This window comes from Labrus bergylta, chromosome 4 (genome assembly GCF_963930695.1).
Source record: "Labrus bergylta chromosome 4, fLabBer1.1, whole genome shotgun sequence".
Classification (NCBI taxonomy): domain Eukaryota; kingdom Metazoa; phylum Chordata; class Actinopteri; order Labriformes; family Labridae; genus Labrus; species Labrus bergylta.
In genome coordinates this window covers 14,006,498-14,024,659 of record NC_089198.1, presented here as the reverse complement: position 1 = coordinate 14,024,659, position 18,162 = coordinate 14,006,498, and the positions used below count along the sequence as shown (strand labels likewise).

The 18,162-nt window shown below is 44.4% G+C and overlaps 1 protein-coding gene and 1 long non-coding RNA gene across 2 annotated transcripts; one reads left to right on the top strand and one right to left on the bottom strand.

The window, feature by feature from the left end:
* The first annotated feature begins 16 nt into the window (after positions 1-16).
* On the top strand, positions 17-16,260 carry LOC114921077 (uncharacterized). Its single transcript, XR_003809383.2, has 3 exons — positions 17-117; positions 12,228-12,280; positions 15,883-16,260. It is a non-coding gene; the product is annotated as an uncharacterized lncRNA (long non-coding RNA).
* Positions 1,196-5,494, bottom strand: LOC109995504 (protocadherin-8). The gene is made up of 3 exons (XM_020649244.3): positions 2,492-5,494; positions 2,158-2,383; positions 1,196-2,063 (listed from the first exon to the last, which is right to left on the bottom strand). Exons 1-3 carry the CDS (start codon positions 4,952-4,954, stop codon positions 1,711-1,713), a joined length of 3,042 nt encoding a protein of 1,013 aa, XP_020504900.1. The 5' UTR covers positions 4,955-5,494; the 3' UTR covers positions 1,196-1,710.
* Positions 16,261-18,162: the final 1,902 nt, after the last annotated feature.

The window sequence follows — 18,162 nt, the reverse complement described above, 5'->3', positions numbered from 1 at the left end:
CGCTCTCTCTCTCTTAGGAGGAGGATGGACGCACACAGAGGGCAGGTCGTGTTACAAGCTGCTGACACTGCACACGACCCCTTAGAGACTTTTGTAAAATCAAAATCAAATAAAAAGGTAAGAATGTGATCCAAACAATGGGAGCACACACTTATATAATCACTGAGAAAATCATTAATCATGATTTCCATTTGAAGGTCACATAAGCTGATTGTGTAACTTTTATATAAACCTGATGACAGCCACTGTGGGTTCACTAACATCTATTCAGTAGTGAACACGATGATGAAGGAATTGGCTGCGGGTGTCTCCCAAAATCACCTTTACGCACACTCCTCCTCTCTCCCTCCAAACCACCTTCTCTCTCAATGCCCCCTCAGACGGTTGCAGGTCAAAGGTGACTCTGGTGGAATGTGGCGTGTTTTCTCCAGCTGGTAGACAGTGCGCATTTTACATCAATGTGCGCAGGAACAAAACGGCATCTTGTTGGACAGACTTGCCTCTTGTTCCTCTGTGTTTGACTCCAGAATTGAATTTCTGTTCTGCAGAAATGCCCTCAATCCGTGAATAATAATGGGGAGATTACGTAAGAGGCGCACCGTGCGCATTTGGCAGATCGACAAAAACATCCTGACAGGATAGCAGGAGGATTTGCTCACAAGGACTTCATGTTCTTTGACAAGAATCACCTGAGTTTGGATGCGTATCAAACGTATCCTCAGTTAAACTTCCTCTCCTGCTTGTAAGCTGTTTTTGGAGACGAGCAGCGGATGCGTCTTTACGCAAGGACATGCTTATCATGTGCGTCTCTTCTTTGTGCATATTTTTGAAGGAAAAATGTATGTTGCACGAACAGAAGCAGATTTTGATTATCTTGCTCTAATCCCGCCAAAAATACATTTACCAAGTCAGTGAAAATGAGCAAAAGTAAAGATGGCGGGTTGATCTTACTATGCACGGGGAGAAAGAGTGATTTGCTGGAAAACCTTGGCGACTGTTCTGGCATCTCACCAGAAAAAAATCATGTTCTCAAAAGAAAAAACTAACTGACCTTCTCCGGTGGGCTGCAAGGACAGGCTCTCTCTGCTGCAATAACAGCGACGCCTGTTGGTTTTTACTCGTTTCTACCTGACTGATGTTCCTGCACAAACATGCTGCTCAGCACACCGGCATCATCTCCTTACACAAACACACAACTCGCATTTTCAGAACAGTATTTCAAAGTTTATTTCTTCTCAGAATACCGCGATGATAGAAAATAATCTGTACAATTACACATTATTGCATTCAAATAAATCCATACATTAGTTATCAACTTGATACATCTTGGGTTCACCAGCCCTTTTAACTGCACAGTTTCTGGGGCCATTTTTTAAATAATCAGCGTGCTTAAAGATCAATAATTACAATTTATATTTACATATCTTTACTTTTTGTATTACTTTTATAAAAAATATAATCTCTATATGTACAAAACTTGCATATGATACACTTCATGTCCAGAAAAATGTCTCATAAAGTGATTGAATGGACATCAAATGTGGATTTTACAATCAAAAAGAAACACAGAAATATTAGGAGTTAAACTTTTGGATGCACACTCTCCACAGTTACAAAAGTTACACTATTGTCATTGTCATTGATCATAAATTAAAACTTTATACATTTCTTTGAGAGTGAGCTCAGGTGTGTGTGCGCGCAGAGTCATTTTTACTCTTCATCGTTAGGGCAGTGTGTTGGGGTTGGGGTGTACACAGGGAGGGTAACCTCACTGATCTCCTGCACCCTCACAGGCCGGGGTGGGGTGACCAAGACGTAGTCGTACTCTCTGTGCAGCACCTTCTCATACACACTCTGCAGGCCCACTGTTTTGGGGATGTGGGCCTGGTAGTAGTTGTCCCTGCGGTTGGGGTCCCGGGGCAGGGATGCAGTCTTGGAGAGGCTGCTAAAGGAGGACAGGGTTGGGGCCGGAGAGGGGGCCGCGTTGGCTCTCACTGCTGAGGGGCTCCAGCAGCGATCTGAGTGACCCAGGACTTTACATTCACTGGTGCACGCCCACAGAGCTGGAAGAGAGTAACAAGAGGTATTAGATTTGGCATCACAGTGACATCATTTTATGCAGCCTAGGTATAGTAATATCAAATGTGTTTTTCTTACCATTTTGTCCGCCCATGGGAGGAACAACAACTCCATCCTTTTTGAGGTGGGTGTCTGCGCTGACATCACTGTCACTGTCATTGAAGTCACTGTCCCCCTTGCCGCTGTCTTTCCCGCTGAAGGCGGGGTCCCGGGCGGAGATGGTGGTGTAAGAGTTTCCCTTCCAGATGGTGATGGGCCTGACTGCCTCTTTACCGTTCCCATATCCGGGCAGCGTGGAGTAACCCTGCAGGAGGAGAGAGAGAAGACACGGGTTATAGACTCTGTTGCATGAAAACAAATTGCTACACCTCCCCTCCCCAACCCCTTTTGTTCCCTCAAAGGTGCCTCTCACCTCGTGTTTGTTGCCCCGGAGCTTGCTGTTTGAGTCTGAGTCGTACACACAGGGCACCTCGCTGCCGTCCTCTGAGGCCGAGCACATGTCGATGCCCCCGGGGTGAGCCGAGGTGAACCCTCCGGCCTGGCTGCTGTACGAGTGTCCATCAAACCCTCCCGCTTCTCCCGCACCTGCCGCGTGCAGAGGCAGCAGCGGGTTGTCCCCCACGTGGTTTCTGCCCCTCTCCAGCGTGCCTTTCTCTCCGTAAGAGTCGCTGTCCTCTCCACTCTTGTCCCGTTTGCGTCGGTTGCAGGTGGTGGCGATGAGGATGATGGCAAGCAGCAGGAGGGTGCAGCTCCCCGCCAGCACGACGATAATCACCACGGACAGGTCCCACTGCGCGTGCGTCTCGTCCCCGCTGCCGGCCTGGTACACCGTCCTGTCGCTCGGTGGGGAGCCCGCGATGATCAGAAAGTGGAGCGTGGCGGTGGAGGTGAGCGCGGGCCTCCCGTTGTCGCTCACTGTGACGGTCACGCTCAGGGTTTCGTCCACGTCGTGGCTCAGCACCTGGTTCAGGTAGATCTCCCCCGTGACTTTGTTCACGGAGAACACGGAGGGTTCACCGGTGGCCAGACCGTAAGACAGCTCCGAGTTCACGCCCTCATCTGCGTCCCGCGCCTCCACCCGGGTGATGACGTAGCCGCTCGGTGCGTCCCGGGGCAGCAGGACTTCGGCGGAGCCGTTGTTGAGCGGCGGCTGGGTGATGACCGGCGCGTTATCATTCTGGTCAACGACCCGCACATAGACGCTCGCGCTCCCGGACAGGGGTGGGGAGCCTCCGTCACTGGCCGTGATCCGCAGCTCCAGCTGCTTCACCACCTCATAGTTGAAGCTCCGCAGCGCGTACAGGGAGCCGCTGGCGGGGTCCACGGACACGAAGGTGGAGATGGGGGAGCCCATGAAGTATGTGTCCGACAGTTTGTAGCTGACCTTCCCGTTTGACCCGAGGTCCATGTCGCGCGCCACCACTGTTGTGATGTACGCGCCCGGTGCGTTGTTCTCCACCACCGCCACCTCGTACACAGGTTTGCTGAACACCGGCGCGTTGTCGTTCTCGTCCGTCAGCCTGATAGTGTACTGGGTGATGGTCCTGAAGGGGGGCGAGCCTAGATCCTCCGCCACCACCGTCAGGTTATACTCTGGGATTTTCTCCCGGTCTAAAGGGCTCGTGCTCACAATCATGAAGCTGTCCTCGTACGCCTGCTGCAGTCTGAAGTGGTCGTGTCCGTACAGCGTGCAGTGGACCTGCCCGTTAGCGCCAGAGTCTCTGTCCGAGGTGCTGACCAGAGCCACGAAGCTCTCTCTGGCCGCAGCCTCCGTGATGTACGCGATTCCGGCCGTGATGGACGTCATGGGGGTAATGGATATCTCCGGTGCGTTGTCGTTAACGTCCTGCACCTGCACTACGATTTTACAGATGGCCGGACTCGGGTTCGGACCCAGGTCGGTGGCCTGGACGTCAAACTCATATGTGTTCTTACTTTCAAAGTCAATGGGGCTCTCCAGAGTAAGCCGTCCAGTCTTCCGGTCCACCTTGAAGAGTTGTCGGATCTCTGTGGGCACCTGGTTACCGAACCCGTACACCACCTCCCCATTTGGCCCCTCGTCCGGGTCCTCCGCGTTCAGGTCCAGCAGCAGGGAGCCCACCGGTGCGTCCTCGGGCAGGTCCACGGAGAAGCTGTTCCTGTCGAACACTGGGCTGTTGTCGTTGTAATCTTTCACCTTGATGTTTATGCGCGTGGTTCCGGTGCGGGACGGGTTGCCACCGTCCATGGCAACCAGCTCGAGCGCGTAAGAAGCCTGCGTCTCCCGGTCCAGCTCCTTCATGAGCACCAGCTCCGCATATTTAACCCCGTCGGCCCTGCTCAGCACGTCGATTGAAAAGTGGCTGTTGACGGAGATCTGGTAGCTTTGTATGTAGTTCACGCCAACATCATCATCCACGGCGAAGTCCAGCGGGATCCGCGTGCCCACCGCCGTGTTCTCGGAGATCTCCATGCTCGACTCTTTCCGGGGAAACTCGGGGGAGTTGTCGTTGATGTCCTTGACCTCCACCTCCACATGAATGAGTTTGAACTGCTCTTTGGAGAAGCTGACCACGTCAAAGGCGATGAGGCAGTGCAGTATGTGTTTGCAGATCCTCTCTCGGTCTATCCGTTCCCCGATGCTGAGCTGCCCGTCGCTCTCCCTCAGCCGGATGAAAGACGAGTTGAACTGTTTCATCATCCTGAAATTGTTCCTGGAGCCGCCTGAGGAGGAGGCTGAGGAGGAGATGTCCTTGGCCAAGTTTCCAATCACTGTCCCCGGTGCGTCCTCCTCAAATGTCTGATATTTCACCGTCTTTGCCTGTGTGACAGCAGCCAGGCTCGCCAAAGAGACGCACACCAGCACCAACCGCCCGTTCCACCCTTTTCCTCCCATCTTGACACCTTCACTCCAAAATAATATGAAATTCAGCAAACTGTCCGTAATGAGTCCGGTTTAAAGTTTCAACAAAAAGCACCTCTAAAAGTCTCTCCTCTCCACTCTTTGTCCACTCTCCTGCTTGTTTATTTTCTGTATAAGCCAGTAATAAATATTCCATATGTCTCTCAATGCGCACTCTGATGCGCTCCGCTCTCTCTCCTTCTCCCTGTCTCTCTCTCTCTCTCTCTCTCTACTGGAGGTGTGCTGCTCTCAGCGCAAGAGGGCTGCAGTGTCTGCAGGAGGGTTTATACGGCGAGGCATGCAAATGAGCCGCACTGTGACCAATCCGGGCTTCAGAGGGGGAAAGGGGGGCTTCAGAAAGACCTCTAAACCCTGTTTAGAGATTCCTGGACTGTGCGCAGAAACTTGGCACCAAATATATGGGCTAAACGCGCGGCTTGATTTAATACTATAGTTTCCGTTGCTTGTTTATGTTCCTCGGGCGGTTAAATGAGTCTGCGCACCGGCGCATGGGGGAGCACTGAGATGCGCAGTGTCCCTGAGCTAGAGGACAAAGCATTTGAATAGAAATATCTGTTCAGGATGCCATAGGAGTACTCTGAGTGTAAAGAGATTTATGCTTACACACTTTTCGGTTGATTCCCCACGCGCTTGTCCTGCTCTGGAGTAAAAGCAGTCAGGGTGAGGCTGAGCTGTCCCGGTGACCTCCCAACCTCTGATCGAGAAATAACTTAATGCACGCACGGATCTGACGTGATTTGTGCCCTGATCCACTCTCACACACAGATAAGATTTCATATAATGGACTGATGATGGAGCTCACAGAGTGCTGAGGCAGCGTAACACCCAGAATAATGGCAGGAATGTGGTGTAACTGGTGGTAATATCATCATTTTATTCTCATTAATAAATTCCATAAATTTGCTCTGTCTTCTATTATTCATCCCCCCAGTGTGATGTAATCCAGTAATTGTTTGCCTATCAGATCATATCTGGATAGAAAGACTATATCCACTTAAACATTGATTTTATTCTAATTCAGTCTCAGCTCAGATCGGCTCACGAGATGTCTTGTGCACAAGAGAGAGATAGAGGGGATTTTTAATTAAAGCCGTTGTAACGGCCCGGTTTAACACAAGACTTTCCTTGGCCTCGTCTGCCAGAACAGAGGGGCGCAGGTGAAAACGACACACACACACACACACATAGTCCAGCACGTAGCCGTTACAAATGGGATTTGGCTGTAAACGCAGGGGGATTTATCAGGATTTCAATGGTGAGATTATATCAAAGGCGTATGAAGCCCTCGTTAGCAGCGGAGGGATAATGGCATGGCAGGGTCTCCCTTTTGCAGACGTCCATACCGGCATTGTGGCCCCTGAGCCGGTCTGTGGGGACCCTCACCCCCGCTGCCTCCATGCAGGCCTCAGTCTAACTGCAGCATAATGAGGCAGAGCCACATGTAGCCTTTGTAACATCCTTCAATCCCCCTCCTCCCCCAGACCTGCCCCGGTCCCAGCCACGACTCCTTTCATTACAGGGAGATGGGAGATGAATTGGCCCCGACATCAGGGTCCCTCCTATTAAAATACATTTAGAGAGCGGCCGGGGCCCCGTCACGGCTCTTTAAGAGATTTTCTCATTCTTCCCATTGGACTCCCTCTCTCTTTCCCTCCCTCCCCCCTCTCACTTGTTCAGGGGCAACACTTGCCTTGCAGTAGAAGCTAATATCAGTTGGCATGTTCTATAAAGAACCCATCTGCCACAGAAAGTCAGACAGGAGACACCTGAATGGACATCATGTAGTCAAGCAGCTTGCAGAGTTAGACACAGTTAGGCCTGTCCGAAACTATAACAAGACTTCATTGTGAGATTCATCAAGTACAACACTGGAATAAAAAGTACATGTGGAATAAAATGACTGCTTCTCTCTAATCCTATATAAAAAAGTACATTAGTTGAAACTAATTAGGTTATTCATATTAACAAAAGAATGGCAAAGAAAAAACTGGCAAACAGAAAACATAAAGAAAATATTCATTACCTGCACGTGATGAAGTTAATGGTCAAAGTTGCAGGATATAAATGTCAATATTTCCTGCTGTATTCACATGTCCCCTCTCCCGGTATTCACATGGAAACACATACTAGCCAGCTGGCTGCAAAAAAATCCTGGTAGAGTTGAAGTGAAAAATGTGTTCACACCTGCAGTTCACCCCCAAAAAATTCAGGAAGTATTGGAATTCTGCGCAATAGGCTTTCAGACTTATCAGTGTAAAACTACAAACAGGCCTACATGGTTAATACTGAGAGCTCTGGAGGAATCTTTTTCCTTTTTTTCTTTTTTCTTACAAAATAATCATCGCCCTCACAGAACAGTAGTTTTCACACAGTCCCTTACTTACTTTTTAATAGCAGAAATGTCATCCAGATCATCCGCAACAAAGACGCCCAATGTCATTGAGAATGGTTGCAGATCAACATGGACAGAAGTGATTGAATACCAACCATTAAGCTCATGTGAACAAATCAAAACTATATCATTGAATTTCTCTGTACAACAGCTCACCTCATGTGAGCAGAGAACTGTCATCATGATAATATCTGTCTCTCCTTTACTGTAATCTGTTCTGCACATGTTAAATTTACAAATTATCCCTGCACTCAAGTTCACTTCATCTGTCTGTCTATTCGCCGTTATATTGTATTTCTGCTGATAATATGTCTACACTCATGCACTTTAACTTAACTTTAACTGTAACTGTTTTTGCACATTTACATTTAATCTTTCATATTAAGGCTAGTAATGCTAAATTAATGATATTTTTAGTGCTTATTTACTTTATATCTAATATTATATTGTGTTTAAATTTGCTAATATTGTGTGTTTGGACAACCTGCTGCTGTAAGGCCACAATTTCCCAGTTTGGGATCAATAAAGTAATTCTATTCTATTCTATTATGAATCATAGTAAAGTACAGACACAAAAGGTAGCCTCTACTACAAGTCTGTTGTTATGATGGTTATAACTGCTATCAAAGACATCAGCTACTTTTTAGTTTACATGGTGCAAAGTTGCTCTATAGGTAGAATAGAATTACTTTATTGATCCCAAACTGGGAAATTGTGGAAGATCTTAGGATAATGTAAAGATAAGCAACTAACTTAAGTCTGACCTAACATCTCTTTCTTTCTTTCCTTCTGTGTCGTTGTGAGGAGGTTTATTCTGCCCAAACTGAACTCTCAGAGGTTTATTAATCCTCAGTGATAATAATCCGGCACTCTGCTGTGAGAATCTCCCTGTTGTCATTTCTTTATGTTCACATCAGTCTGACGCTATTCACACTGTCAGCATTCTCTCACTCACTCACTCACACGCACACACACACACACACACACACACACACACAATCACAGGGCAATCAAAGGCACATTACACTATATGTTCAGTCTCGCCTCGCGGATTAAAAACTCTGCATGTGCACGTGCGCGCGCATTAGACAAGACAAGGGACACTTTCTTATACGATGTTTGACGGGCTTTTGCATCCTCACCATCCCCCCTAATGCCAAATCTGTCATGTGAAGGACACACACAGACCTAAAAAAGAAATATAATACTCTCACGTGATCACTGTGTCACTCTCGCCCGTCTGCACGCGAGTTCAACAAAAGCAGAATTAGAGAGAGTCTCCAAAATCCCCTCTATTCTTCACGAGGCATATTAGCATTTTCTTTAACATATATAAATATATCTTTTAGAGGACCCCCCCCACCTCCTCTTCTTTCTTTTCTCTTTTTCTCCATTGTGCGCCCATTTGCTCTAGTGATCGTCGGTTATTTGGGGTCTGAAGCCGCTCGGCCGATCCCTGCCTCTTGTTGGGGCTTATCTCTTTCAGATGGAAATAGGCGATTTGGTCTCTTTTGTCCGCCAGATAAGCGCTGGAAGGAGAGAGAGCAGGCGGGTGAGAAAGGAGGGATGTATAGTGTGTTTGTGTGAGGAAGAGGGGTCTAAAATAATCGATCAGCACCCCCCCCCCCCCCTCCCTCCTCTCAGCCAACCTTTGCTTAACTCGCGTGCCATCACAAGCACAGAGCCCTAATTGGTTCCCAGCACTAATTATCCAATTATCGCCTCTCCACCGGAGCAGCGCACTCCAGGGCTAGTCTGGTCTCTTTAGTGGCCTTCTCCTCGACACTATTGATGAAGATGATTAGGACTGAATGCGTCCATCAGCTCCGGAGTGCAACACTCGAGAGACTAGAGTCACGGCCTCTGTTTAGAGGCCTAAAAGAGAAAGATCGCACTTCACTCACACAGGGTCTGTAGCGTTCATCCAGCCTGCATTATCCTAGATCTCTTATAGCAAAATGGAAAACATGATGAAGTGTTGTTCAGGTTAATTAGGCGCTTTTCTTCGGTAAAATAGAGGTTATGTGATGTTAGACAGCTCTTACAGGGTCACAATATTTCACAGTGAAGTGTCTTCTTCAACTGTTCGCTACAGAAAATAGTTTCCGCTACAAAGTGCTTCTGTTGTTTTCGCTTAGGGACTGTATAAAAATGAACCCTCATTTTGACATTAGGTTCATATTTTGAGAAAAGTTTTAGTGGTTCAAGCTTGTAGACTGATACTTCATCTAGTTTTCTAGTTAGATATATCTTTAAGTGTTGGACTGTTGGTCGGACTAAACAACTACCAGCATCTAAAGACAATACTGTTCAAGTTTCAATGAGGAGTTTCTGCTCTTTCCTTGTGTTAGTCCACAAAATACACAAAAAAACAACAACCCATTAACCAAAGGTTGTGTCAGTAATTGTTACATGCAACATTTCCTTTGAACCCTCCACAACATGTTACAGTTATACACATCGGTGTAGTGGTGCCTGAAGAAGTGGCTCATCCAGCAGAGGATAAACAGTCTATGTTATTAACACTGACATGCAAGACTTGCTTATTTAGTCAATGTTTACTATCCAATACGAGGAAAAAAAATCAGCATACTACTGAATATTGTCAATCAATTGATGGTGTGAATCAGAGGGCATTTAGATGTGGGTATGGAGGCTGAAAAACAAGCCAACTCCATAAACCTAGGTATACCCTGCACTACACCACTGACATCCATTGCAAGCCTCTATATAGCTTGTATTATCATTTATCTCTTACAGCAAAATGAAAAACATGATGAAGTGGTGTTCAGGTTAATTAGATGTGTTTCTTTGGTAACATAGTGGTTGTACAACATTTTACAGTGAAGTGCTTTCTTCACAGACAATAGTTTATTTTATGCTAAACCTTATTTAGATTTCGTTTCTATCATTTTCTCCGAGGGACTGTATGAAAGTTATCAAGGGAGTATAGAGCACAGCTGTTTTACCTTTAAAGCAGCAATCATTTCCCCCGGGGTTACCTACAGTATATTTTCCTCACATTAAACCAATTATCTGTTGGTTGATCCATCATTTTGACAATTGTTAAATATGAAGGAAGCTTTTGCTGGTTCAAGCTAGCTTTTAGTGTTGTAGTCAAGACCAAGACATACCCGAGACCAGAGTGCTCTGAGACCGAGACAAGACCAAGACATTTAGGGATGGAGACCGAGACAGGACCAAGACATTTAGGGATGGAGACCGAGACAAGACCAAGACATTTAGGGATGGAGACCGAGACAGGACCAAGACATTTAGGGATGGAGACCGAGACAGGACCAAGACATTTAGGGATGGAGACCGAGACAGGACCAAGAGCAAGGCAGGGCGAGGCAAGACTACGACCATAAATATCAACTTGTGTGCAGGCGTGTCACTTACTGATTATTGCAACTCGCTCTTCACCTCTCTCAGTACGTCCACCCTTAATCGCTTGCAATCAGTTCAGAACGCCGCCACCAGAGTTTTAACAAGGTCAAACAAATGGTCTCACATCACTCCAGTACTTCGCTCCCTCCATTGGCTCCCGGTTACATTCAGAATCCAGTTCAAGATCCTCCCTCTAACTTACAGATCCGTACACGGCCAGGCTCCTGATTATATAGTGGAAATAATTCACCCTTACCAGTCGACTCGGCCCCTCAGGTCAAACTCAAAACAACTGCTCTCTGTTCCCCATACTCACCTCAAGACCCGTGGAGATCGAGCTTTCCAGTCAGTAGCTCCCAGACTTTGGAATGCTCTGCCTGTGTCTTTGCGCTCGGCTGAATCTGTTTGTAATTTCAAAAGTCAACTTAAGACACTTTAGGCAGGCATTTGGATAACTTTCAGAATCAATTGATGCGCTGTGAACGTACTGTTCATTCTATTTTGGGAACTGTTTTTTTGTTTTTATTTATTTTAACTTTTAATTTTTGTTTATGTGCTCTTATTATTCCGGTAATTCTAACTACACCATTTTTACTACTGTTTATTGTATTTTATGTCTTTGCAAAGCACTTTGTGGCTAATGTCTGTGAAAAGTGCTATAAATAAAATTGACTTACTTACTTACTTAGACCGTAACAACAGGAAGGTTGCGGCCATAACTGGGGGGATACAAAATCCAGAGTCTGCCCAGTCTGACACCAAGACAAGACCGAGAAAAAAATTCTTATGATTCTGAGAAGAGACCCTGACCTTCAAAAAAAAGTCTTGAGACCAACACCGACTTTGAGTACTACAACACTCCTAGCTTTAGTTTTTAGACTCTGATGCTTTTCGTTATTTTTCTTTGAGGTTAAATATAACTCCTGTTGGTTCTACAAAACAACACACCAGGATGGTGCTGTTATGGCAACTATATAGAGGAATATCTATTTTACTACACTTTATTTTTAATCCACGAATAAAAGAAAAGTGTGTACAGCCTCAGAGTAATAACAACCTCTGTTAGTGGGCAATGAGTCATTTTCTTCAAACCCTGACTACATGTCAAAGTTATACAGCCATATTCAACATCTATTCTACTTGTATTAGTCCTGCTCTCTTATAGGAAATGAAAAACATGATGAAGTGGTATTCAGGTTAATTAGGCGCTGTGCTTTTGTAAGAGGTTATCTACGTCAAGGTCACAACATTTTACAATGAAGCACCCACTTGAATTGTTTGCTACAGACTATTTGTCTTTATACTATAGATATAAGATACTATAGATCTTTCTGTCACTAACTCTACGGGAATATGAAAGTTATTGAGGCATATAGAGTGAACTGTCCTTAATATTTGTTATTGTAACAAAGTCAATTGTAATTGTAACATATTTGTACTTTCCTTTTTTTTACCTCTTTCCAGACCTGAACCCATTTATCAGATGGTGGATCCAAAACTTTGATGATACATTTATAGTAAGGAAGTTTTTCTGTGTTCAAAATGTAAACCTTTCTTTGTCTTGTATGTATATTTTGGGTCTTTGGATTGTTGTTCACACAGAACAACACGTGAATTAATTGAGGACCTTCGCTCTGGTAAGGTCAAATTTTCTTCTTTTTTTTTCTGTTGCTGTTTTTCCACCACATTATTGCATATGGCTTTAAAAGTTAAATGAAGGAACAGAGTTGACGGATCATTGGAAAATAAAAAAAATCAGTACATGCAATGTACTCTCACAACATAACACAATGACTTGTGCAACAGTTGTACCAATAAGGTGTTAAACCGTCCACAAACACAAAACAGGTTACCCTCATTTAACAATTATAATTGGGATTTTTGACACTAGATCAATTAGAGTCTCTAATGTGCTCTCCAAGAAAGTCAGGATATCCAGTAACCCCCGCCTAATCATTTTCCTACAGTCCCTATTACGATTTCAAATTGTATTATGTTCATTGTGTTCCACTAAAGTGATGTGACTGTCCCATACTGTAGAGTCTATATGCTCAATTTAAGGACTTGTCATCGACAATGCTCTATTAAACAGTCTATTCTGTATGAAGATGTCAGCAGCAGCAGGAGACCAACAGTCAATATGTAAAGTTGCATCACACAGTGCTGCAGTGAGACACATCTGAATGCAGCAGCAGGCTTGGACTGGCACCAGAACGCCACCAGATTGATAACGTCCAGTTACATTAAACATTTATTTTCTCCCCTCCACCTTTGTTTCTTTTAGTTAACTTCTGCCCCGATCCATCACCCTCCACCCATCTGTCGCTGAGAGCTGCAACACTTTGAATAAATTCCTCCCGACAAACAAAGCGCTTAACATCTCATGAATGCAGCTTTTTACACCGCAGACACAGACTGTGGGGAAACTTTAGGGCCAGAGGAGTAACCAATGCAAAGAAATCTGTGCCGGGACACTCCCTCCGTGCTTCCACTTCATTACCGGTATTGTGCTCGTGAGCAAGCAATCTGTGCGGCCGTCTCCGCCCGGTCCAGCCAGCTTTCTAATGACTTTCCAATGATGATTTAAAAGCTCGCAGGCTCGATTCCCTCCAAAATAACTCCTCCCACCTCCCCTTTTCATTCCTCCTTTCACTGCTTTTGAATCAGAACCGCTTTTGTTTGGAGCTGTTTCCTTCACTGGCACTCTGGATTCAGGAGAGGTCAGGAGGAGCGCACATAAAGATTCACACATCAGGCAGGAATGAAAGGGAACATATATAGGGGGGGGTTACCCGGCCCTGACTCAGTCTAGCAGTGGGAGAAAAGGGGGGGGAGGGAAGAATAAGAAGCTTGTGTCTTATTTTGTAAAGGAACTTAAAGTTAGCGCGTGAGGTTATGACGCTCGGGGGCGGCGTGTGCGCACACCTGATGGTCGCAGCGCGCCAGATTGTGCCGTGCTGTGGATGAACAGATGGGTGGAGGATGAGTTAATAGAAGCATAGAGAGAGAGGGGGGGAGGGTCGTCTGCGAATCAGTCATGTGAAGTTATGTCTCCCTTTCTTCTCTCTGTCCACGTGCATTTAAGAAAAAAAGTCCCCTGCAAGTTGAGCTGATGGAGCCAAAGTCAGGTGGATGCAGCAATAAGTGCCTGTGTTAATTCATCAATCAATGTGGCTTTATCTGAGACTTATTGGAAATCTATAGGGCAGACTTTTACAGGGCAAAATGGTTCAATCACATCTTGACTGTGATGAGAAATGTGTTGTCCTGCCAACACAGCAGTAACAGACACACACTGAATCACTGCATTAAGGATGGATAAACAGCTAAACCGTGAGCGTTATATCCATGTTTATGTAAGAGTCTTAAAGAAAAACTATTTTTTTTAACTTTGTAACAGCAGCTCCAGAGACAGATCCGCCCTATCACACTCAGTTATTTATAGCTGACACGTGAGACAGTCACTTAAAAAAAAAAAAAAAAAAAAAAAAAAAAAAAAAAGCAGCTCTGAGAAAGTTCTGTTCACACAGTTCATAGAGCGAGGCTTTAATGTCAGACAGCCAGGCAAACTTCTGTCTAGACTGAAATATCTCAATAATTAGGTACTAGATGGATTGCTGTGAATTTTAAGACATTAATGTTCCTGAGAGGATGAAGCCCTTTGCATCCTTTGACATTTACTCTAATATGAGATCTACATGTTGGAATACTTTATTAGGTTTTTCATTATGAAGAAACAATACAAGCTATGCCCTCTGAAAGTCTCCTAATGCAATACTTATACAACTGACAAGAAGGTAAGACAGAAAAAAAGGAAAAATGCACATCCAGACATCTCACCCATGATACCTGCTCGTTGATATTAACTTGAGTCACTTTATAAGTTACAGTAAGTCCATAGTTTCTAAAGGTAATGTTTCGTTCTCAATAAAGGTTGTCAAATCCTCTCTTCACTAATAGCATACAGTTCTTTTCTCTTCTCTGATGTCCACCTTGATATACGTATAAAGCGGGGAATCTGTCTTCCAGGCGCAATAAATTAACTGGACTCAGTCAGAGCTGTGTCAATACATTTAACAGAATGTTTCTTTGTTTCCCAAGAGACTAAACTGTGACTCTAGTAGGAATGATGTGGTTTCGAGCCCCAGCTCCTGCGATCCCATGACACTTTACCCAAAGTTGCTCCCACTTCCGGTTTGTGGCGTTTAAGTGTGTATGAAATGGATAAGTAAATACTCTTTATACTTTCCAGCAACCTCTGCCATCAGTGTGTGAATGGGTAATTGTGACCTGCTGTGTAAAAGTGCTTCGAGTAGTCAGACTAGAAAAGAGCTACACAAGCTCGAGTCCATTTCCATATACCATGTGTCCACAGCTTTAGACATTGTTTCATGTAGATCATAGCTAAAAGTTGTAATATGTGTACATTTCCATGTACAGTGGAGCCCTCCACAATTGGAGCACAGAGTTATATCTGAGGGGTTAAGGTGGTCTTGAAGAAAACGGTCATTGATAAGTTTGAATCTGGCTTTATAAAGATGGACATTCTTCCATTGATCAGACCATTTCTACACCTAATCATATTCCCACCTCTCTATCAATCAATCAATCAATCAATCAATCAATCAATCAATCAATCAATCAATCTGTAAAGTGTATATTTTGCTAATGAACTCTCTTGAACCTTGGTTAATGTGAGGGACCTCTTCCACTTTTGTCATAATTAGAAGTTCTCTGTATGTAACCACTGAGGCGGTTGTTTGGTTCAGATATTCATGGTGCCCCGAAGACAAGTCCTCATAGATTCAGTTGCTCCTGGACTTTTTCAAAAGCACCGCTGTCAATCATTTGACTTAAAGCGGTGCTGGTTTAGCTCATTTGGGTTAGAGGGGGATACTCTATGTTCAGTGACTACAGCCCCCCCACACTCTGAACGCTGGTTTCCATTTCCTGCTGTGACCATTTGGTGCACGTCATCCCACATCTGTTTGTTTCATTTTGTAACACAGTCTGGTTAGGTCAAGACATCCAAACTTCTCTGTTAGGTTTAAAAATGTTCACATTCTGGGCTTTAATGATGCATCAGTCATGATTCTGTTGTTCCTTTTTATTCTCACAGGGGACACATGGCCTCCTGGGTGAAGAAGAAGAGAAACGGCTTCACTAAGACACTCAAAGAGTTGAAAACTGCATGTGCTGCAACATCCCACAAACCATGTCAATCTGGTTAAAGATCTGTACTTTAAAGTAGTCCAGTGCCAAAGTATCACCTGTCAGGGACATTAACCATTGGTGTCAACATATCCTCATTTGCTTAGAATTTAGCAGCGTGTGAGTTTTATTTTCCCTCCTTACTGTATATTTTCACTGATCTAGGCTAGCACACTTACAATACACAATACAAAAAAAATGTCATTACTCGGTCTTCTTTATCCTGATCAGAGACAATAAATGCTCGTGATGAGTTCAAAGATTTTCATCTGGAGTCAAACAAACAAACAAAGTAGTCGTCTTTTCTTCTGCTGTGTGTGCATAAAGCGTTTTACTTTTATGCGACTGTTCATTATCATAGACAAACTTCGACAGACTTGGTTCCCATGATGAGTAAAAACATTGGGAGGCTTATTAGCTCTTTAACTTTAAGCAGTAACCCACTAACCTACTTTATAGACTGTGTGAGTCACACAAGACAATCACTGAGTGCATTAGCAGCCAAGGTGGAAACGTTTCTTTTTCTATTTGATAGGCAACAGAACTCCCACTCTCACTTACTTTGTAATTCCTCTCTCTTATCTCCTCTCCCACTCCTCTTCCATCTGACTTTTTTTTCCTTATTTCTCTTTCTATTTCTTCACATTTCCGTGCTGCGGCTCTATTTAGAGCACGGCACAGGGCTGTATTAATGTGAGTAAAGAGGATTGCACAGGTAACACCGGTCCAGCTGGCACTAAACTCGGCGGTGCAGCTCCTCTCTCACAGAGCATTAAAGCTCCCCTGTTTATGGAGTCACCCTCCATAAATAACACTATATCATTCCCTTTGAACGTTACAGCACATGCTCCATATAAAACAACGCAAAATATGAGGGGACACCATGCACACCCATGCATACATACACAAACAACACACATGCTTTATGCACTCACTGTGTCCTCTCTGCAACACTTTGAAGGGAAGGCATTGTTTTCCCCTGGGAGAAAAACAACCGCAGAAGACAAATAACAATATTCAACAAATTGTCTATATGCACCAAAATGCCTCGGACCAAAAAAACAAAAAAAAAGCTGAAGGATCTCTGCTCGCACTATAGAGCTAATCAATATTTCAGCAGGCCGGCCCTGATTGTTCATGCAGGCCATGAGAGGGCTAATGAGGCAGAGCTGCAAAGACAATGTTCTCACCAAAGTAGGCTATCTGCTAAAGGACAAAATTATCCTTCACATCTGCCGGATCAGTCACGCTCCGCTCAGGATGAGAAGCTACCAAAGTAAACCACTCGAGACCTTCAGCATGACAGCTTACGGGGAGTCATACCTGAGTGAGAGAGCACAGATTTGGTTTTCTCTCTGATCTGCTGTGTCACAGTCCTCACACCTCATATGCTGTTTGTTGTCATCACACTTTGAAAAGCACTTTATGTGGGGATTGTGGTATGCAAATAGATTACACCTGATGGGTGACACCAAGTTATGAGGTTTAAATCAAAATGTAGGCAGCCACAACAGGCTCTTTGAATGCTGCATTCAATATTTGGAAGACTAAATGTTTTTGAAATTCAAAACTGTAGAAAAGTCAGGGGTTCAGGAAAGCAGATACTGCTTCTGGTTTATTTTAGCCTCAAGTTTGTATTTTATTTCAGTCCTCTTTTAGGATACACTTGTATAATTATAGAAAAAGATATATTAAGGGAACAACTTTTACTTATAAGGAGGGCAGCCGTTCTGTGGCTGCGTCAGGGATTTGTTTTGTGTACATCGTGTGCACTAGAAGTAGAAATAAAGTGAACTTTCATGATTCAGTTACAACATGTTTTTATGCAACAAACTGCCATTGAATTATTAAATATTAAAATTCATGTTATTTCCATTTAGAAATACCAACTTATTCTTAGAACTTAAACCCTTTTAAAAGAGTAATGCAAGGTTTAGCAAAACCAAGCTAACAAAGGAGCGTTCCAACATATACAAGCTGCCAACTTTATTACCCACAATGCAAATAAACAGCAGACAGTTCTATTGTAGATTGGACTGTTTTAGCCAATAGTACCGACCAAGCAGAAACCTCCAGGACTGAAAAATAAAGCCCATTGTAAAAGTGCAGTTCCTCAAATTGCCACTTGAAGCTGGCTCCAAAAGATAGTCAATCCCCATTTATCTTAATGATAACATGCCAAACTTTG